The sequence below is a fragment of the Colletes gigas genome, unplaced genomic scaffold (genome assembly GCF_013123115.1).
Source record: "Colletes gigas isolate AHSC1104 unplaced genomic scaffold, ASM1312311v1 Colletes_gigas_Sc00011, whole genome shotgun sequence".
Taxonomy (NCBI): domain Eukaryota; kingdom Metazoa; phylum Arthropoda; class Insecta; order Hymenoptera; family Colletidae; genus Colletes; species Colletes gigas.
Window position 1 is genome coordinate 7,209,698 of NW_025106640.1, and position 23,852 is coordinate 7,233,549.

Genomic DNA, 23,852 nt, shown 5'->3' on the forward strand with positions numbered 1-23,852 from the left:
TTTTACGCGGCGATTTATCAGCTCTCGAATATCCATCGGCAAACTTTCGAATATCAGATGACAATTGTAACGGAAAAAATCGATTTTACAATACGGCGAAAAGCAAAGCACTGTGTTCTGCTTCTGAGAATCGAATTGATAAAGCGATAACGTTAAGCTTGACTCTGATTTTCAACGAAAATAAAACGCTCATATTTCTTTACGAATCTACTTTAAGATTGATCCGAAAAAAGTTGACGACGCTGCAACACGGCCAGAAAAGTGCAACAAGTGCAGTCACGAACGAGCTAGGAGACGAGAAGAAGAAGTTCTCCATGGAAAATCGTTCCAACGACGCGGATCGAGTTTTGGCGTGTGAGTGAGAGATCCGGCAGAACGAATTAACAACGTCGAACCCGTCTGCCGTGCAAAACGATTATAACGCGTGCAAATTAATTGCAATAACATCAACGCCGACGCAATGCTGCGCCGCGACCAAATAATTAACGACGCGATGACGCAAACCGGACTTCTCGCAACTTTTCTCGTCGATTCTGGGTAACAAAGAAAGATTGACCAACAATTGGTGCTAATGGCTTTCAGTGATTATCCTTTTAATTGAAAGAGAACCGCCTTCGAGAATATTACGTCAGCTTCGCGCAATACCGCCATCTTGAACGAATATTAGATCAGACAGAACACTCCTTTCGTGGTTCGATTTTTAAGAGGAATTGAAGATTTAGATGGCAAAGGAATATTTACGAATTCTGTGTAATATAATCAAGAATATTAACTCTGTATCTTGATTTATGTTGCAACTTCGAATCCAAGTACCGTTGGGACCAATTGTCGATTGGCCTTGGCTTTGACTCTCCGCAGAGTATAAAGTATAGTCGTTATCAATCACCTAGGCACGGTTGATACCACGGTAAACACACACACAAAAGAAAGACTTGTTGCAGTTGGTGGGAAAGCACTTGTTATTTTTGGCCGAAGTGCAGCCACGCAGAATATTGCTGATCCGTTGCGGAGCTCGAGGACCCTTGCTATGGACCAGTGTTTCTCAAACTGTGGTCCACCCCAAGCCCTCGAACAGAAAAGATAGATAACCTTTAACCCTATAAATGCGACGGGCTTAGTCGCGAGTACGACGCTATATAATATTAAATAATTGTTTGACAGTGCACGCTAAATTTTAATGACAATAATCACTGTCAAATGGGAACGTCCAAGCGTGTCGAAAAGGGTTAACGATGTCCCGTAAATCTAAAACTGGAAAGATTCGTCTTTTTCGCGTCCTCTAAAAATACACAGGTTCAAAGATCGCTCGCCTGTGGTATCGTTTGGCTAAATCTTTCCAAACGCTCGGGGTCCGGCGCATAGCCACGAAGAAGGAAGGACAAGAATACGAGATATGAGAATAGCCGCGCAAACACGCGAAACCGAAAATAGCTTCTCGTTTTCATTTAAATACCGGTTTCCCGCGAGTCGCGTTTCCACGGCGAATCCCGCTCGATACGAAACACGCTTTGAAATGCGACGAGAGGTAATCGAAACCGCGCCGTGGTTTCAGCCCCACGGCGTAATCGACGTTCCTCGAATGTTCGCCGCGAATCAAAAGATAGAATACGTTGCATCGCGATAGCACGGTCGAGTCGGTTTTATCCCACCCTTTATCACTTCTCTTTTACGATGTTTTCTTTACCTTTATGAAATAAAAAATTATATCGCCAATATCGAGTGGAGGTAAAATTTTGTTTGCTGGTACCGTTCGGTGATATTCGTCTTCTAATCGTGCTCGTAACACGGAGGGTGCAATTGCTCCCTTGAGCGTCCCCTGAGCGCCCCACTGATCGACGAACTAAAAATATCTCCTTTTTTTTACGAAACGTGGCACGTCCAGTACGCGAGGAAACACCTCGCAGAAAACCGTCCCAGAAGCGCCTGCAATTCCGTTAAAGCGAAACGCTGCCAAGAGAGCTCGCAATTCCCTGAAGTGCGCCTCTCTCTTCTCGTTTATTTCACGGAAACGAACCAAAAACGGAACTCCCAGAATCGCTGCACGTTTGTTCGACGCCGTGTCCAGCAAACGTCGCTCTTGGTTCTTTCTTCGATAAAGAGTTCCTACAGGTGCGTGTTCGGCTGGCATTAAAGGCGATGCATTTTAAAGTGTGACATTTCCACGGAATTTAATACCGTGACATTTGTCACCAAGAACGTGGTGTTAACAACAATTCCCGTTTCAGAAAAGAATGGGGGAGAAAGAAAATATACACAGAAAATTAGAAAAGTATCTTTAATTCATTGGTAAATTTACCTTGTTAATCACTCACCTTGCACTTTAAAACTCGTCCCGATAAAACGAAACAGAGACACGAGTCCGTCGGAAAAATATTCGTGTCAACTTGTCCCGTTAACGAACCAAACAAAAAAAAAGAAGGAAACACGCGCTCCACGGTCGATTCATGGAAACGAACAGAGAACGACCAGTAAAAAAGATAGGGGTTATCGATCAGCGAAGACTTCGGGTGACGAACGGAAGTAAATTGCCACCGTGAAAGATTGTGACACGAGGAACCGTGGAAACCGTAACGAGGCTACGTCTTCCTCGAGATTCTTACCGTGCACCGACAGCCGCAAGGTTTTTTACTGATTAAAACGTCAGAAGACTCTTTAGTAGATACAAAAGTATTAAAAGAGACTTAGCGTCTCGCGCGACGGGAACAGGTTGCCATCGAACGTCTCCAGATGTCGTATTATTAGGTCTGGCCGAACCTAACCTCCTGCCGCTGTTCGAAAGGTGATAAAAAAATCTGCGTCGCGCCTCGTTGACCTTGTCGGTCTCGTGTTACAGACTCGACGAGATGGGCCGACTTTCTCCGGCGGAGATCGTTATTGAAAAGTTTTTTCGTCGAAGAAAACTCGTTATCTGTCGTCTGGGCGGGTTACGCACGGCGAGGAGGGATGCACGAGAGTTAAACGAAAGGAAGGAAGAAGAGGGGGGGAGGGAGCATGTGCGCGGCCGACACCGACGCTTCAAATCAAGTTGAACGGTGTGCAACGCTGCGTGTGCGTGTGCATGTGCGTGTCGTACTAATCAATAAGTTTCTCGACTGTCGACTAAACAATGTCTAGCACACCGGGTCGCCGTGGCTCTCAAAGAGATTTCGAGACGAGTCATCATCTCTCCTATCGACCGTCACGATCGCCACGAAAACGAGACGACGAGCGGACGGGCGATAAATTGCGCCAGAAACCGTTGTCGAAGCCCCGATATTTGCTCCCCCTAGCGCGAGGAAATTGAAACTGAAACCAACCGTCGGCCCCGTCTATCAAAAACGAAAACACGATTGTCGGGAGCGACTTCTTTGAGCCGCCGTCTGCAGCGTCCGACGATCGAACTTTGCCAATATGTTCCACGGCTAAAAACGACGGAGAAACGTTACGTAAACACAGCTGCGGAAGCGCTTTATTAAAAAGTTCTTTTTTTATTAGACGTTCACCCCGTTCCTCGTATTTGTCCTTCGTTCTTTAACCCTTTGCCGACACACAAAGTTCGAACACTTTTAACACACGACCTTTATTCAGAGAAGTGTAAAATCCTATTTTCTTATATTGAGGTTATGTTTGTAACGAAACATTTATATACGACGATAGCACCGGTCACAGTCGATACCATAGAATGTAGAACTAGGTCGACGATCTTATCTAATCTGTTTATTCTAGCCAAGTTTACTATTTGAAATCATTGAAGGTGATCAGTCCTGATGAAGTTCGTGAAAATTAAATCACCGTATTTTTCTTTCTTTTCCGAACGTAACACGATAATTCAATTTATAAAATATACTATCAGAGTTTGATCGTTTAACAGTGGATTGTTCTGTATGTATCGGGAATCGAGTTAAATAACGCACGGTGAAATATCAATCAGAGAAAATGGCGGGCCAGGGCGACATGATTGCGTTGCCTAGCGACGTATCACGTACCTATCCGTTGTGCATCGGGTATTCGAATACGAATTCCTCGCAGGTGAGAAGACAATTATCGATACCATATTTTACATACGAGAATAATCGTGGGTGCAGTGTTTTAAAAAAATATATACGTTTCCACGAATCGTGATACTTTCGCGGATTAAAAAAAAAAAAAAAAAAAAAATCTCTGCGAGAGACGGGATATCCATGGAAAGCGATTCCAAAGCAAATTTGTATCTCTCGAAGTCGCGCGAGCGTCGAAGGCCACCAGGAGATAGAAGTGTCGGTCAAGGTCAAGCAATCGATGCTGGTCCAAATGGTCGCTTGGCACCGGGCCCTGGCGCGGAGCGTTACACCCTTACGAGAAGGGGTTGCTTGCAAAACGACCCTTTCTTTTACGCGTATGTGATTTTACTATCTCTGCAAATTACGTCCAGACGAACTCTCGATATTTTTGCGTGGCAATGGCGATTTAAACCTTTGAATCGTTGCTTTTGGACGCGAGATGCGAAAGAGTGGATGGAACAGGAGCGAATCAATCGACGAGGGAAATTTCGAGTTCTCCAAGGACGGTTTCCGGGGCGCGTGGACGACGCTCGCGAATGTCCGGGAGCAGAGGCGAAACGGCCAAGGTCGGATACGACCGACACTGAAAATCCCTCTGACCCTGCAATTATTTGGCATTGCACTGTTGCGAGCCGCGCCCACGACCCTGGTGCGTCAAACTACCGACGTACGTAGTTTCCACGGCTCCTGGTCCGAAAGTCTCGACCGTAGAAAGACAAGTTTCCGGAGAACCTGCTTCAATGAACCCTAAAATATTTCTGAACTTTAATCGTTAGAAAGGAATATTTTCACGAAGTCAAAAAATCAATGGAATGTTTCCTGGATCCGGTAGGTACCGATTGTTTTAACTGCGTCTTCTAACGCAACAAATTAAGCTCAACGGAGAAATTGGATGGTACTTGGCTCGAACGCGTAGCGACGGATCCGATGAATATTCAGCCGACACGAGGATCCTCCAACGAAGCGAGCACTTTCGAAAAGTCGTTTTTCAACGATGGACGCGAACGATCTTCGAATTCCTGCGCTTGTTTGCCGATTTTTCTCTACTCTGCTTATAAACTCTATTTATTTAAGATCGTATCGATTTCGACTTTCTTCGCGGGGCTAAAATGAATTGCAAAAGGAATGATTTTTTTTTTCGCGAGGGTAAAATAAAATTCGTACGACGGAGGGTTAACCTTGGCTGGGCGAGTAACGAGCACGGATTTTAAATTTGAGGGAGAGAAAAAAAGGCAGAAGGAACTGCGATACGTTCAATGAACCGTACACGACTGACCCAAAAACGCTTCGCGAATCGTCGTTTTCCCGGTGCGCACGAGTGGACCGTGTGTACAAGGTGGAGCATTTAAGACAGGTCACCTGGATAACTCGTTTATATCTCAAGCTAGAACAGAATGTTCGAGACAAAAATCGTTTTACAACCTCCAAGGACACGGTCGTTAATTTTTCTTAGCCCAAAAGATTGTTTCCATATCTTGTATACATAATTTGGATAGCTTTCCTTCGAGACTGAACAGACACCGTAGAGCTGCGCGTATCGAAGCAATAGAATAACCGCTGTAAAATTAACGTCTGGTCTACTTCCGTATTACGAAGTTACGACTTTCAAAGGCGAACGAGCGTTTCCTGGGCTGGAGAACGGGAAGAAAACGAGCGCCGACTTCCTCCTCCGGCTGTCGGCTCTGCGAATTTCCAGGGCCGCGAGCCACGGAAAATGGCTAGAAAAGCGGAGGAGGATCGCGCGGCCTCGGCGATAGAAAGAATAAGACACGGTGAAAAGGGAACGTGAAAGAGAGCCGGGGAGGGAAAAAGTGGGGTAACAAGTTCTGCCTCGAAACTCCTCGCGCCCCGAGTATTTACGCCCAGCCAACGAAATACGAATCGCGGCGACGAGATGACGTCCACGACGGACGAGACGACAAAGGGACGAAAAGAACCCAAAGTACACATCCCCCTGGTAGACTAAAAACGAACCCGATAAAGAGAGCTGATCATTTTTCATCCGGTTCCGCTCGGTAATAAGTAAACGAATAAACGCAAAATCGGTGGAAAAGCGGAGAAATTGAAACGCGTTCGTTCTGGAATCGATCCAGACCCGGAGAAAATTTCAGTTTCACGCGAGTGTACTTGGTAGCTTACCAAGTATCCCGGGAACGTTAAACGTTCTCTTTCTCGAGCTAAACACGCTCGGTATTCCCCGGTTTCAGGAGCTTTTTCCGTTTCGAACGGAACGCCTCTGCTTTCGTCTCCGTTCCTCGTTCTCGAGATGCCACGAACGCCACTCGTTCGAAAAATACCACGACGGAGAGATTATAACGGTTAACGATCTTAAAAGAGCAAGTTGGAAACGGCGAGAACGAGACAAAGTTTTACGTCTCCGCTCAGGACGACTCGTTAGTAATCCGAGTCCGACGACGCTGGTCGCGCATCGAAAATAGCGACGGGGCTCGTTCCGAGGCAACAGTTCCGAGAAGCGTGGCGGGCATAGCTACGTGACGGTTATGGAATGGAGTTCTGCGACACTTATAGACGATTCATTCAGGGTAGCCGTGCGTGTTAATCGCACGGGTCCCACGGGTGCAAGCGTTTCGTCATCGCGTCCCTCGGGAGTTGCCAAGAAATCAAGTTTAACACGAAAATTCCGATAAACGTTGGGGGGAAAAAAAAGATCGAGCTGGTTCCACGGCCAACTGTTCTTCATTCTCCAGTCTTCGGGGCGAACGCGGATCGATCGAGGTCCGCCGATAAAGTATCCTGCCAACTCGGCCACCCGAACACACACACACACACACACACACAGAAGTCTCGGATTCGCTTGGAAACTCCAGCGTCGGTTCGTGAAACGGCCGAGAAATGTGGGCTAACCGTGTGTCCCGCCCATGCTTTTTTTCCTATCGTCGATAGACTCGGCGGCAAAGCTGAATGGAAGAGCACACGAGGGAGAGAAGCTCGGCTGTTCGCGCATGCGCGAGCGTGGCGCAATTTCAAACGATCGAACCGGACCACCCACGCACCAAACGGCTCCTTTTCGTCGACGACGACATTCGCTACGGACACGTGATTTCCTGAGGACAGTGTCAACGATAGTTACCGGTGTTGATTGTTACGATCATTATGATTAATGTCTCCCCCCGCATTAAATAATTCGAGGATGAACTTCGCCACGGGGTCGAATCTCGCGCGTAAAATCGTTTAATATAAATTAATTTTTGTTTCGATGGATGTCCTGGTATAATGTGCCCCACATAGAGTGTACGAACATGGAATAGAAAATCATGCGTCGCGCGATAGCGAACGTGTCAACAGGTTAACCGATAGGGACCGGCAGAAAGATATTTTCGAAACGTTTTTTCTCCCGTGGAATTGAATTAAACGTATCCCGCCGGTCTGTTACGTTCGAAACGAATTTTCATCGATTCGCAGCCAGCTGCAGCACCGTCCAACGATTCCACGAACGTTCCGACGTTAAATTCGCACGTGATAAACCTGCAAAACGCGAACACTATCGTTCCGTGATAGTTCAACCTCGATTTCAACTTCCGAATTTCAACGCGACCGTGGAAATCGTTGCAGTTGATTCTTTATCGAAATATAAAATATTATTAGGATATAATGATTTTACCACCGTTTCCAGGGTCGTGTTCAATGCTCGAACCCCGGGCTCTAATTTCAGCGTCACGTTCGATCATTCAATTTTACCAAACGCGGGGGTGGGTAAAGAGTAGCGGGTGATTCTTATGTATTTCGTTGTGGACGTGCCGTAGCCGCATTGTAATCGATTCCACGCAGCGCTCCGTCGCGTAGACGAGCACGAAAGAGAGCTTCATTCGTTCCCGTTACATAATTGCCACGCGAGATAGTAGGCAAAGTAAATAAAATATATGTAAGTGGCGTGCGTTGATAGAAGGTTTTCGTCCGTATCTCTGACCACATGAGATAACACGAACGTTAGAAAATCCCCGAACAAACAACGATCGTCGAGCAGCCCGTAGCAGGTGCGTGCGAACGATTAAATCGGCGGTATCGTGTTCCGAAGACACTCGTGTAACGCGACCCCTCGGCTCGACTCGACTCGATAGAAATCAGGGGTAAAAAGCTTCTGGGTTTGCACGCAGGATCCCCCGACGTCTCTCCGCCGACCCTAACGCGCGCGGCTCGTGCCCTAACCCACTTCTTCTCCGGCAAATATGTGCACGGTTATACGATCCAATGGCGAGCGGTGGGTATCGACGTAATCGTTCCCGTGGATACACGCAAAAATATTCTTGCAGCTCGGTGGTAGCCCGGAGCGTTGTAATCGGGTGTTTCCTCATCACGACACATTGAAGCGGTGTCAGGTCCTCCGCATTGGCCACTCCGCTTCCACATTGCCCGGGACACCGGACGACAGGACATTGTCCATTATCGTTCCGCCCTCTTCTTCCCGCCTCCTCTGTCTCACTCTACCACCCTCTTTTTCGCTTCGCCAGTGCCACGACACACGGGCTCTCCCCCCCCGACACGATCCGACTCTCGTTTTTTACCACCGACTGGGAACACGTCTCCCTACTTCCGACGCGCGATTTTCGCGCCTCGTGAATCAGGACGAGAATCAACGTACTTTCTAAGCGCTAACGGCGCCCCGGAGAATCGCGTTTACTCTCCAGCGACCGCTTCCCACTGTCGCTTTTCATCGCCGCGACGGAAACTTTCCACCAACTTTGCAATTATTTACTCGATTCTTAAAATTCATACATCGGGTGAAACACGTCCGCTGTCCATGACCCGTATATGGGTCACAGCATCACGCTTTGGAATACGCCGTTCAGAGACCGGACAGTGAACGCGTTAATAAGGAGATCGTTTTGTTTTATTTGTTCATATTCGCCAGTTTTCGAGTATTCAGCAGCTCGGTTACCCTCCGTACGATCGAGAAACGGCCGATTTCTAATTCGACGCTTCTTTGGCGCGCTCGTTCAACGAACTGCGTGTGCTCCTTTCGCGAAAAAGTCTCCGGTTTCCTTGCTTTCCACTACCCCCTGTGCGCGTCTGGAGAACTTTCTTTCGCGTTTTCTCCCACGCGACCCGAACCGTTTCGTATCAACGTCCCTCCGGGGGGCTTCTGGTTCTCCCCAATTTGCATACTAATCTGACCGATGCGATCTCCGGGGCACGTTGGCTCTCGTGACGAGACGCGCTTCATTTCGAGTCCCTTATTCGGCGTTCCACCGATGCCACGGAAGGTCATGGTTCAAGGCGGAGTCGCCAGCGAATCGACGCCTTGGATCTCAGGCTAACCCCTTTCATTCCCAACCCAAATTCGTTATTCCGTTTCGAAGTACAGTGAAAACTCGATAAATGTCCGCAAGAGCTGTTCCGTAAATGGTACACATTTTTATCCCCACCACTAGGGGGATCCCCCTTGAATTTAAAAATCTTTATTGCCTTCGTCGTCTTCGTTTAAATGCCCCTGTCGGTGTGACCACACTACCGTACAAGAAAATTTTTTATTTTTTACTTTTTTTTAATCAAAATTTTACCATCATGTGGTGGAGATTTTTCTAATTAAAATGAGACTAAACGCGATATTAATTTGTCAATATTTGTTAGCATAATATTGAAGTAAATATAAATATATACTTGAGAATCTTTCTCTCTTTGTTTATCCTTCTTGTGATGTCCTTTTCTATCTTCGGAAACATCAAAGAACGACGGATCGAGGTGCTCACTGTACCTCGTGTACCGGAATATTTTATGGACGGAGGAACGAAGAAAAATTAATTCCAATCGCGTTGTGGTATCGATTTTTTGGTATTTCGAGTACGAACGAGTTAAATCGAAATGCTTGTCGGGAGAACTGATAGCGAGCGGGATGCACAGAGCTCCCGGAGGATGAATCGGCCCCCGATGCTCGCGTCTAATTAATTTATCGTACTGTATTTCCCCTGGCGATGATCGCGCGACATGCATCTCGCGGTCGCCTCGATAAACCAGTTTCGTAATCGCGTGTGCGCGTGATTAAAATTCCCTGCAACGAAAACACGGGTTGCAGTCGCGTCGGGGAATTGCTACGCGACGAAAATTACGACACGAGCGAAGATTCTACGGATTTTCTTTAACGAATTTCCACTCTGGCGGGGGGAAACGATCTTCGCGCACACGGTCATTCCCAGCAACTGGGTCAAGCTGTACCACTTTTCTCAGCGAAGATACACAATATCGATACTACCTTCTGATATCATCTATATCGTCTCAAATCTTATAAAATTTTTGAGACGCCTCATCGTTTAATAGTATGTTAATAATATTCAGAGAAGCTTGCATCAGTGGAAAAGGTATGGGGAAAGACATTCGTGGAGGGAATACTTGGCGAGATATTTCAAATTCTTCGATCGCGTGGATCCCGTATTTACAAACATCTGGCCGTGGACTATTTTAACATCTTCTTCAATGAAGGATAAGATTTATCGCCGTACGTTACCAGCGGGAGAAGTTGAACGGAAATTCCACGGCCGGGAGCGAGTGCCCTCGATATTCAAGTTCAAAGTTTCGCTGCAACGCCAGCAATTAGCCCCGTTTTTCGTTGTGTCGCTATTTATGCTCCGCTTTGTGCAATCGAACGGAACTAAAGATCGCTCGGTGAATTTATCGGCTCCCTGTAACTTCTCGCTAAAATAATTGCTCGAAAATCCTGGAGAAATTGGAGGTTGCAAAGCGTACCATCTTTTACATTTTGATGCTCTTGATTTAACGGGTATAAAGTTTCTCTTTCTTTTGGAAGTTCGTAAAGAGGTATTGCCAAGGTTAATGGCGCGAACAAAAACCCCAGGATGCATGTATGATCGATCGCAAGAGGGGTACAAGTGTCAAGAACACCGGAGAGAAATCTCGTAGAAACTTATATCGTTCTCACTGACATAGATCCGGACGAATCGTGTTTCTCCAGGATGACTTTACGTTTTCACGAGCGCGAAACAGCATAGAAATCCATGCACGCTCTACGACTACTTTGGAAATGCATTTAGCCAACGAGCGCGACCCCCATACGATCCGAACTGGAATCATCTGGAAGCCGCCATTTTATCAATTCTGGCCAGTGTCCACCCATTGGCAAAACGAACCCCGCTCTTCTGGAAGTTATTAATCTGCACGGACCACCCGGATATTCAAAGTACTTCAAACCACTCTGCCACACTCAACTTGAACGGTTTATCCACGTAGCTAATGCCTCGCCGGACTTTCGGTCTGGTTTTCGTCAGGCATTATATGCTCGACCACCACACTCGCTCGCATCCTCGTTCCTCGCCACACAACACTTGTTACATTCGCTGGATTCCACGAAAGCCTTGATTCCGCTGGTTGCAAAATTACATTTTCACCGTACGCCTAGTCATAGATTCGCCCATACCTTACGCAATTCGACCAGCGTTATTTTCATCGACGTTCGCGATCCACGATTATCTAGTTTTTACGACCTCGTTGCTCCGTCCTCGGGGCTCGTATTATTCAACGTCCACGCGTTAATCGTGCATAATATACGCAACATTATTCTCTACCCGTTCCTAAATTCCTTTTGTACTATGGCCCTTGTCTTTCGCCCCCTCGCGTCGTAAAACTCTCGTCCCCGCGTCTCTGCACAATGATCGTAAATTCGATCACGTCTTTGAAAAGTCTGGCTCGGGGGGGGGGCTCGACGCTAAGCAGAAACGGATCTTCCATCTTTACTGCCTCGTCTATGAAACTCTTAACACCGGTTCCGTCCCTCCTTGGCTCGCCAATCTTATCCGCGCCAATCTTTCATATCTCTCCGGCTAACTCTCATCCTACTCGTTCACAGTTATCTATTCCAACTCCACTCCGCCATACTTCGAAATTCCAAGCCTCATTTTCCCATCTTTCTTCCCGATATTACAACTCCCGCCCACCTCGAACTCCCGTAATCTCTCATTCTTCTTCGCTTTCACCCGTACCCATCGGATCTTTTATTCATCGACTTTTTTATTTAACTTTTTCCGCCACGAAAACCCCTCGACTCTCGGAGTTTCGGTCATTCGCCGAGACTACCGATCCACCAAAGAAACGAACCAATTAATTTTATCCTAAAAAAGGGGAAATTTTCCAGCGCGACCTTTTCGCTGATAATTACGAGCGTCTGAGAAACACTGACGTTTCGATGTCGTGGTTATAAATCTAGTTACGACACACGCGATCCTCTTAATCGCATTATTGCCTCTGCTAATTTCCGCGCGGGCAACATCGATTTCTCCTTCGATACTGTATCGTCGATTCGAAAGCAATTAGCATACGATTTTATGTCATGAGCGCGGAATCGCGTCGTATTAATGTCAAGTTACGAAGCCAGCCTTCGGGTCCGTTGACGTTGCACAATATACAGGGTGTTCGGCATCACGGAGCAAAATTTTAATGGGACAAACTTTTCGACGAAATTACAAAATTTCAAACCGTTCTAAAAAAATTATTTTTAGGTAGAGTGGTCAATTATAGTAATTTTTGGTCAATACACATACCCCCGAAATCCTACGCATTTTTGAGAAAAAAATTCAGGAGATGCCCAAATTTTGCGGTGAAAAAAGAAATTTCAAATCGTTCTAAAAAAATTATTTTTAGTTAGAACGATCAATTACAATCATTTTTTGTTAATACACATACCCTCGAAATCCTACGCATTTTCAAGAAAAAAATTCAGAAGGTACCCAAATTTTTCAGCGAAAAGAAAAATTTCAAATCGTTCTAAAAAAATTATTTTTAGTTAGAGCCGCCAATTACAATCATTTTTGGTGAATAGGCATACCCCCGAAATCCTACCCACTTTCTAGAAAAAAATTCGAGAAGGTGTGAAATTTTACGACGAAAACGAAAATTTCAAATCGTTCTAAAAAAATTATTTTTAGTTAGAACGGTCGATTGCAATTATTTTTAGTCAATACACATACCCCCAAAATCCTACCTACTTTCTAGAAAAAAATTCGAGAAGATGTGAAATTTTACGGCGAAAAAAAAAATATGATATCGTTCTAAAAAAATTATTTTGAATTAGAACAGTCAATTACAATCATTTTTGATTAATACACATACCCCCAAAATCCTACTTATTTTCTAGAAAAAAATTCGAGAAGGTGTGAAATTTCACGACGAAAAAAAAAATTTGAAATCGCTCTAAAAAAATTATTTTTAATTAAAGAGGGCTATTACAATCATTGTTGGTCGATACACATACCCCCGAAATCCTACGCAGTTTCGAGAAAAAAAATTTCTAACCTAAAATTTCTAACCTAGTGTATGGCCAGAAATCTTCCATTAAAATTTTTCCCAGTTGTGGCCAAACACCCTGTATAATAATAATGTTATTTTCTATATTATTAAACGCGTAAAAAGGGGCGATAATCGTTCGTTCGGACACGGGCCGTCTGCCTCGGGTTACAAAACAATATTCCATTACGGCGGGATAAATGAAAACAAGAGTTTCGCCTCGTTCGATTCGCGAAAAGAGACATTACGCAATATAACCCCATAGTCTCTCGTTCTCTTTTCTATCTACCTTGTTTTTTTCCATTTTCATACGACGAAGCAATCACCGTGATCCGATTGTCCCTTCGCAACTCCAATATCCCGGCCTTGTTTCCTTGTAACCCAGTTGCCCCGCCATTGAAGGTCCTTCCCTCGAAGGTCGTACCTCGTCGACGCGGGAAACTCTCGTGGAAACTTCCCATGGCCGTAGTTGGGCAAATTCTGCTCGCGAATAACGAGCACAAATTCAATCGTGGGCAAACTTTTGCTCGCGATGTCTCTTTAAAAAATCAGGTTACGAATTCTAGGTTAGGAGCGAAACGTTAATGAAAGTCGCTTTGCAATTATTGCAAAAATGTGGTCGGTCGAATTAAATTTCAATATGAAATATATTACGTCCAAAATAAATACTTAAAACATCACAGAGAGCATTGGTATGTTCTTTAAATAATTTCTTTCGAGTGGACGAATCTTAACCTAAAAATCTATTACCGTGCGTCGAGGGGTCAAGGTATAAGAATCGTTTATTTGGACGACAGGAACGCAAAGGAATATCGTACGCGTGTACCAAGCGACCAGGAAGCAACTAATTATGCGTTGACCGGTTGGCAGGCTTGTGATTAAAGTTATCGGTCGAAAAAGCTAGCGGTCGGACCAGTGTAATTAGGCGCCTAGGGGCGGAAGCTTTCGTTTCGTCGACGGCTGTACATAAAGGGCGTAGTTCGCGAGACGCTCGATAACAGGACGATTCCACCCGCGCACGTTCCTATCTATCGTTCATCAAAGTTGCGGTGTACATTAGGTTTTTACTGCAACGCCGGGACGACCCGTCCTCTCCTGCAACGCGAAACAAAAAAAGATGTCGCGAGGTCTCGGCGCACGCACGGTTACGATCGGCGGAGCGACGCTAGCGACACCACCACGCGTTCTTCCGATTGGAAGTAGGGCCGACTTTACCATTCGAATATTTGACCTAATACAGTGGACTAACGGTCGATTTTTATCGTACAGTCGGTGAAAAGAACGACGTACAATGCGTGTGTAGGAATTTTTTGGACGCACCTCGTAGTTATATAATTCTGTCCCAACGACGGATATTTCTCGCGAAGAAGCACGTCTCTGATTTTGCATTCTCCCAGTTGGGACGTCGGTACTCGTATCACTTATCGTAGTGTAAATCGAGAAGTTTCGCGAAATAATAAAATCACGAAGCCCGCTGGCTATCGGGGACCTCCGTTCGCTTTGGCAACGGTCCAGAGAGCTTTCGGGGTATTCCCTTACCAACGGCGAAGGAAACGACGGGGAAGATGGTCCGAGCACTTTTACGAGAGAACAATATACCGCGTACGTGACTCATTTCCCTCGCTGATTTTCTTCTTCCCACGGGACGGACGTCCCGCGCCCATTTAATCCCGTGCCAAAGGATTTCAGATAAACTCGAAACCGAGCTCCACCGTGCAATTAAAAATATCAAATAATCACGAACAAGAAGAAACGTTAAAATGCAAAATGGTCGTCGCGACTATACCTACGACGTACGATTTAGAATCTAATTATGTCGTCGAAGAAACAAATTGTACTCCGTACTTTCGAGACACTTTTATCGGGTCGACGAACCCGTTCGCATCTATTATTGATTGCGGTATAGTGTGCTACACTGTTCTACAGGGTTGCCCCGCTAAAATGAATAAATAAAAGTAAAAGGCTATCTCCTTTAACCGAGACACGTCCGGTCGAACGCGCCATGATCGAAATGGTTTACGATCCGCGGTCGGAATTTATGTCGCGTGCAACTCGCACACGTGCGGGAACGTTATATTCTGTTCGTTGAAGGAAGCACGATATCGTACGTAACGCAGCCCGATGCAAATACCGGACGACTCGTGCACCTCGCGATACATCGCTGCTGGATATCGATCGACCGCGAAAGACAGAATGCAATCGATTGCATACGATTACGAAGCGTTAAGATCCTCCAATAAAACATCGATAAATATTGATATTAATTTAAAAATAGCAAAGCGATACCTTTTTACTTAACTTTCAAAAATGAAAAGAATGGCGGAACTTGTTCAGCTCTGAAGCGACGCGTCATATTTTAAAAGGTTCTTGGCGGAAGCGAGAATGAAAATTGAAAGGCTAAATTCAGGCGCATAGACGATCAATCATTTTCGAAGGAGTCAAGGGCATAAAGGTGTCGATAAATTTCCAACTTGACGTACCTGTAACTACGCATTGGCATCTGGTTAGGTGTGTTGAAGAGCAACAGTTGGTTAATCGTTGGATTGTTCGACGACACGTTGTTTTTTTCCGCGTACGAGCCCGGAGAACAATACTTCTACTTCTGATACTTTCATACGCAAGGATGGCCAGAACAATCGATCTATTTAACCCTGAAGCGCGCTTATATTTGTAACGCAAATAGACTTTGCGCTGGTCTGCGACGCTTTGCATTTGTTTTATTTTTTATCGTAAATAAACACGAGTACCACTTAAGTTAACATACACTGGCAATTAATTAAAATTAAAAGAAAATATTAACTCTGCGCGTGGTAATAAGAATGTACTATTATTATTATAGCGAGAAACATTATCGATTCCGCGAAACGATTTGAAATAGTTTTCCATCGAACGGGAACGAAATACGAAACGTAGAGATTTCGTGGAAAAGCTCGAGCTTTTCGCCAGCTAGAAATTTATTACCGTCGCCGGGACGACAACCGGGGTGACGGAAGATTTCGATTGCTTTCGCGATGACGCTTTGCTTCTGAGAATATTAGAGAATTTCCGGGAAATGGCGTTCCCACGAACGAGGGGGGAAAATATATACGCTCGAACGTTTGCGGTTGGCACGCGACACGTGCGTTTATAGCGCGTGCACGAGTCGAGCGCGCTCCGCGAATCGAATACGTAAGTACAGTCGCGAGCAAAAACTATCCAGACACCGTGTATACGTGTTGACCCTTTAACGACGGGTCCCATTGAAACGACCGACACAGATTTCACCAACCACGATTCATCGACAACGGTACTGACCGACAGCAGAGCATTAATACGTCAAAACGCGATGCCGGTTCCGAGGAACCGACGCCATATTTGTTACGTTTAGGTGGCGCCGGTCCCTGGGAACCAACGGTACTAAATTCTAAATACACGATTCACACGATGCTAAAAAATATTTTTTATAATTACAGTTACTGTCAATAATAAATACACCAAAATTTTCACAGATTATACAAAAAAAAATCGTCCTTGTTTCGCTTTCTAATGATTTCTGGACGTACACAAATTTGTTACTGGGAGAATTCATTCCATGACTAATGTTCGAATACTGGGGAACACGTAGCCGACTATATCGATGCTGAAACGGCGAATCTGAATCGACACTTTCACTCCACCGAAAGAGTAGCATGAGCCACTCCACTGGCCTTGAAAACAGTATTTTGTAGCTGGAAATATAAGAGTCGCGAGTCCGCGGGACCTCGTTACGGGCTTTCACGATATCTGCTTGCTAGGAACAATTAATTTTCGTCGACCGCGCATGTTTCATTCACGGGCGATCCCGACCGACGTAAAATCCAAGTTTAAACGAGCTTCCCATGCACTTTCTGGGACGTACTTTCAACAGGAGCTTAATAATTCAACGTACGCTTCTATCGTTCTTTGTACTAAACACGGATCCGACGTTTATAACATCGAGTGTCGTAAACCGCTGCGCGCTTAACCGCTTAATGCTCATTCCGCGGGTATACCAAGCATTTGAAAGTTACAAGCAACGGGAAACCCTGCTGAAAACGTACAAAAGAAGTGCTTGCTTTTTTGTAGCGTTCGTAACGTCGGTAACGTTATTCAGAAATTTACAAGAATCAAGATCGTACGAGCTTGTACGCGCGATACAAAAGTTGTACAAGTTTATTAAGTCTGTATGGATATCCGTGTTACGAGAGGGTCGAGTACGCTATGATCGCGTTCTTAAGAGATTCAAGATGGTGTCGTTAAATTATACAGAGGTACTTTCTTATCGAGGTCAATTGCTTTAAGTCGCATTAACCACCCCGCGCTGTATAGATCTGCAAACTTATTTTTAAATAGAAAACGGGACCAAAACGCTCGAGAGCGTCGACGGATAAAGGAACTTTCTAAAAATGAAATTAAACGCAGAAAAATGAACGATCGGGGAAACTTTCGTTCTCGTGAATACGAACGTCCTGTATCGGGCATATCGAAGCGGATGGTACGTCGTACACCGTGTGCGATTTAAAAGGTAACTCTAACGAGCCGCAGGGGCGTATAGACACGCGATCGTCATTAATGCGAATTAAAAAATTCACGGTGCTAAATATACTCGTGTTCGTGGTTCGCCAACGGAACTCTCGTTCCACGAATACGCGTCTCCGGGAACAAAGAAACCAATGCCTCGAGAACAGCGCCGGGAAAGTATTGTCCAAGCCCAAGGACGAGTTCGAGTTCGAGTTCGGGTGGGACCCCCTTGGACAAAATATCGTTCGTCTGCGATCGTAACTCTTAAGGGGTCATTCCCTCTGTAAAGTAATATCTGTTCCGAAGAACCGTAACCGGGGATATAACATGCACGGGGGGCGAAAGTTGTTTACAATCACGACCTTGATAAAACGTGTCAAGGTCGTTGAAATCGACGACGACTCTTTCAAGTAATTATCGAAGGGTTACGTAAAGCCAAAGAGGCTTACCTCGTTGAATGATCGACGAAGGAACCGCCGTCGAGGAGCCGTAGCTTCGCGAACAGAACCGCGTTGACGAACGGTACCGCGGTGAGCTCCTCCAGGTCCACCACCACCGAGAATTTGTACTTCTTCTTCTTCATCATGAAGGCCATCTCACCGAGACCGGGACACTTCACTTTGATCGCGTTTCACACGCTCGCGGGGGGCACAACAAGCTAACTCCGAACGGGGGGGGAAAAAAGGACTCGAGAACGCCCGGTTATCACGGTTCACCTCCAGCTTCGATCGAGAAAGCTCCTTCGACGCGCGCCAAACAGCGAGGATTCCGCGTCTAATCCGACCATCAACGCCGACTCTTGCGACGAATCGTCCCACCAAACGTTTATCAAAATACTCTGCTTTCGAGTTTCTATATTTACTTAAGGCAATTCCAACGAACGTCGGTTTCTTCGTTTCTCGTCTCTTCTGTTCTCTGTCGGTCCAGGAACGGTGGTCCTGGGTTCCCAAAGTCGTCGATCCTTTAACGCTGAGTTTCTTCGGACCTGTCTCCCGTAAAATCGTCGATCCAGCTACGAAGTCGAACGCTTTGAAGCCCGCAGAACAGATCTCGTCCGAAGCCTCGCCGACATCGTTCCACTACTCGCAGCACGGACGTGATGGTGTCTTCCGCGATCCTCTCTCTGTCCCCAGCGATCAAAAGCAGCAATTACTTTTGCACGCCATCCTCGCCGTCGAGAACTGGAAATTAAAGAGGCGTTTCAGTAACAAAAACTGGCGAGCCTCGAACGTTTCACGTAACGCGTGTTTACGTCTTTGAGAAACCGTCTATGTAATATAGGCCGCGGCGCGCGAGTTCTGGAAACTTTCATGAGAGCTGCAGAAAAAGCGAGACGATCGAGAACGATATACTGTTTCTGGTCCCCATCTGGCTAGGCTCTCGTAACAGATGGTCGCCTATCGGGTTACCGTTTCGTTTCACCATTCGCCCGAACGGACCGAACTTTGATTTTTACATCGGCAAACCCATTCGTTCCCACCAGTACGTGACCGGCGGTATTTACAATCTGCATCGATCACGCGTCTCCAACATTTTTAAACGATCGCCGATTCCGTTCCAACATTTTCACGATCGATTATGCCACCGTGAAGCAACGACGCTCCCGGCAACAGCTGTTTCCGAACGTAAATCTGAACCAGCGGGCCTAACTCTGACTTAAAAATAAGACGGTCGCGTCATAATGCTCTTAAGCGTAAACGGGAAGGGAAAACGAAAGAGTTATGGGAAACGGAAGCGAATAAAACCACGGGTACTATGTTTTGTCCATCGTTGCAGATGGCACTATTAAGAGGAGCTTTTCACCGTTTCAGTAATTTAAAAAATTAAAAATAATATTTTGGAATTATACTATAAATAGGTTAGATAATATTCTGCATATTTAATATATTTTTTCTCATAAACATCCGCAGGCTATTATTTATTAAGTAGCAATAGCTATTAACGTGACGCGATATTAAATAAAAATATGATGTAAAAACAATGATATTCAAGCGTAAATATGTCAAATGGTATATCGTGATTTTAATAACTTCCATAACTGTGACGATTCTTGCAAAGTTCCATTCCACCCCGGTGAACCCAATTTCCGTGTCTTTGGTGTCAAAACAATCCTTTATAGCCGCGCAGTGAATTCCACCGGTCGTCACGCGACTTTGAAAGTTGCGTTAGAACTGCAGCCGGGAGAGAGTGAACGGCGCGAACGTCAATTGTTTTGGAAACGCTAATTGCGGCTGGAAATGCGAGCAAAGCGAAAACGATCGCGGTCTTCCTGGTGTCGTGTTTCCAGCCGTAAAGTAGGTGACCGTAGCCATCGAATACGGTGACTCTAGAAGCGCGTTGCACTCGGTGAACGAATTATTAACAGCCCTCTACTACTCTTTCATGAATCGCACGATCATTGACACAAAATGCTCCGTCTACTACACGCTGTACACGGTGTAAAATCAAAAGTCTGATAGTCTAGCGCTTCTATGGACAGTTCGCGACTCTAGCGTCCCGCCGCCTTCGATTTTACACCTTGTATTACACGACAACCCTGGGAAAAATTTTAACGCGAGATTCTGGAGGCCAAAATAATACGGAAATCAAGAATACCAGTTTGTTGATCGAGGCTTAGTTAAAAAGTTATTAACATCTAAAGTTCCAACAGTACTGAATTTTTTTCTCGAAAATGCGCAGGATTTCGGGGGTATGCCTGTTGACCAAAAATGCTTGTAATTGACCCCTGCTACCAACAATAATTTTTTTGGAACGATTTGAAATTTTTTAATTTTGTCGAAAAATTTCACACCTCGAATTTTTTTCTCGATAGTGGGTAGGAATTCGAGGGTATGCCTATTCACCAAAAATGATTGTAATGGACCCCCGCAACTAAAAATATTTTTTCCAGAATGATCTGAAACTTTTTAATTTTCCCGAAAAATTTCTCCACTTATTGAATTTTTTTCTCAAAAGTGGGTAGGATTTCGGAGGTATGTTTAATGACCAAAAATGATTGTAATCGACCCCAGCAGCCGAAAATATTTTTTCCAGAATGATTTGAATCTTTTCAATTTCGCCGAAAAATTTCAATCAACAAATTGATATTCTTGGTTTTTGTCCTATTTTGGCCTCTAGAATCACCCATTAAAATTTTTCCCACAGGTTGCCGTACAAGTTCTAACAAAAATAATTGATCAATTCATAAGGTCAATAAATAATATTCACGGTTCAAACTGCCTCGTTTCTTATTTAAATTTGTATAATAATTATTTCCGCTCCTGTCCTCGATTGTATGCATATTTAGGCAGAGATGGTCAAAATTCTTACGACGGTGAAACGAGAATTAAATTTCAAGACGACGATAAAATATTTCACAATGAACTATCGTCTATTATCTGTATGAAATTTCCTGCGATTGTTATCAACATTGTCACACCTGTTTCCAATCTTGCTACAAGCCAGACAATAATTTCATTGCACAAACTTGTTTCTTTCGCGACGGAAACAATGACAACGTACGTCGAACGCGTATAAATTAAATTTGATTTGATATAAAAATTAAGAGGCCCGATAACGAGAGATTATCGGTAAGTTCAGTAAACCGGACGTTGCATAAAACTCGGAGAAAAGTGCGAGCATACGGTAATTTGTTTCTGATAACGTTATCGATGTGTCGTGGTGAAACTTACGCGCGTTGAAAGTCGAATGGAAGCGGAAAGGCAGCTGCGTTCGACTCGACGCTTTCCGTGTTCCTCGTGCGCGAAACGAGAGCAGACTGCGACGAGCAAATTTAACGCGATTCACCGAAATTAAGCCGACGCGCAAACAAACGGCCAGCCTTGAGCGCTTTAAAAACGCGAAACACGAAACACGAAACAAGCACGGTTTTTCTCCCCGGAATAGAAAATTGGACTGACGGGTATAAGCAACGTTTAGGATATTTATACTAGACACGGCGAGTGGAGGGGGAAGTTTGTAATTTAAAACGATAAGATAAGTGTTTACAGTAGCGAGATTGTTTGAAAATGATTCGTTGCAGGTTGCCTTCCGCGGGCCAGTCCCCGGGGATTTAAAAAAATGCAATAATTACGAGCAAACATTTTGTCGCGTCAACAGAACGTATCTAGTTTACTTTTAATTATTCCATTTTTTATGCTCGCCTACCGAGATTGGGTCTGCGCTTTTAATAATTGCCAATCTCTTATCGCTACTTCGTGTACAATAAATTTCCAGGTTAGCGTTCCGAGTGACTAAAGTTTCGATCGTCGGGATCGAGATAATCGAAATCGCCTATCGACGAGTCACGCAGATAAGATCGAAGGAATAATTGAGTCTTCGTTAACTGTATTAATTGACGGTGATAACAAAACGTCGTCATCTTCGTTACCTATTGTTCGATGCAGCTTCTTAGAATGCATCGTCGGAGTTTACTCGCGCCATTAATTTGTTCTGAATCGTTCTGAAAATTTTACGCCAATCGAACGAAGCTAAAAATGTTCAAAGACGGGCGAAAATTCTATCATTTTTTAAATAACGTATCACGTTTTACATTTTTTTTTTTATAATTATTTTCGTATATCGATAAAATATCTAATGAAGTTGTTTACAAACATTGCACACTCGTTACGGCACGTGGACATGATCGTGCTGATAACATAAAATATTTACTTTTCGTTTATCTAACCCCAAGACCAGTTACGCACTGTTAAACAAATCGACAGCATTCAAGATTAACTACCATTACAAATAATAAATAAGTCTTTAAAATAATATGCATACACCTTCCTTCGCATGGAATCGTTTATTTCGTTTCCTAGGAAAGTTTAAAAAATTAATATCTCGCGATAAATCGCGAACGTAAGTCATGTCAGAGATCAACGCACGACCTTTCAAAGACAGAAACTCTAACGATCAACGAGATTCAATTAGATACTAAATCCTATGAACTGTTTCTTATTATTAGACACGAAAGAACGAACGAGTTACTTCTGCTACGAAAAAAACGTAAAAGAATATGGTAAAAAAAAAATGGCTCGATGCATCGTTGTTGATCGAGCACCCTGTATAAACTAGAGGTCGATCCCAGTAGAGTTAAACGAACTCGGTTGTCCATAGACGTTTTATCGAAGACACGGAGGGTAATGCTTCGCAATTACGCGAATGGAAGGTGCAAAACAACGGCTTACGAACGAATCGATGAATTTCTCAACTTTTTACAGGCACTGTTTTTCAGGCTACAATTTTTCAACTTCCGAGAACATTGCAACGAACGCACTCAACATAGAAACATTCAAGGGGTTACACTGTCTTCGACACGATTTTAATTAAAAGCAAGGAAGGGTACAAACAAGTATGTTAACGACGTAAATGCGCGCATTTCCATCGATGCATTTCATTTGAATAAACCACCTATCACGTGTCTGTGCTGTGCTTCGCTGGTACAGGGTGGTCGACAATCGTTTCTAACCTCTAAAAACAAAAATAATGAATAATTTTTATGGCAACTTGTTGACGGTTAAAAATTTATTAATCTCCACCGTAACTTCTCTCGGAGTTATTTTATTTAATATCGTTACGATAAGCACTCTGTATATGCCTTATGAGACGTGAAATACATACAAAGGTTATGGTAACTATGAGAAATAAAAATGAAACGAACTTACATACGAAGGATCGAAGAGGCAAAAGTTTTTCAACATTATCGTAACTCTGCTGATAAATAAGAATTCGATTCATTTTGTGAATAGGTTTAACGTGCATACGTATTCCTGTCGCGGAACGACGATCGTCCGCGACGTTCAAAAACCGTCTGTTATTTATTTCGGGCCTAGACCAACAAGGAACGTGGTCGGCTAGAAATGACGCGTGAATAATCGCGATGACATTTTCGAACTGACATTGAGCTTCTTTGAAGATAAAATTACACGAGGATGAACCGCGCGATATATCGTTTTCACCGGTTCCATCCATTGCTATGACAGTTTCGGGGACAGCAATTTTCGGGCTCATCGATAAAAATTCCGCAACGACACTCGTTGCAACTCCTCCCCTCGAGCAATGCAACCTTATCAACGACGACTGAAA

General features: G+C 44.5%; 1 protein-coding gene across 3 annotated transcripts in view; it reads right to left on the reverse strand.

The window, feature by feature from the left end:
- The window catches only part of LOC122398619 (protein FAM102A), a 51,781-nt gene that overhangs the window by 27,239 nt on the left and 690 nt on the right, over window positions 1–23,852 (reverse strand). For all 3 annotated transcript variants that reach the window (XM_043398688.1, XM_043398687.1, XM_043398686.1), the window contains exon 2: window positions 18,236–18,967. In XM_043398688.1, coding sequence (XP_043254623.1) covers window positions 18,236–18,381 — 146 coding nt within the window. In that variant the 5' untranslated portion in view covers window positions 18,382–18,967. The remainder of the gene's footprint in view (window positions 1–18,235; window positions 18,968–23,852) is intronic.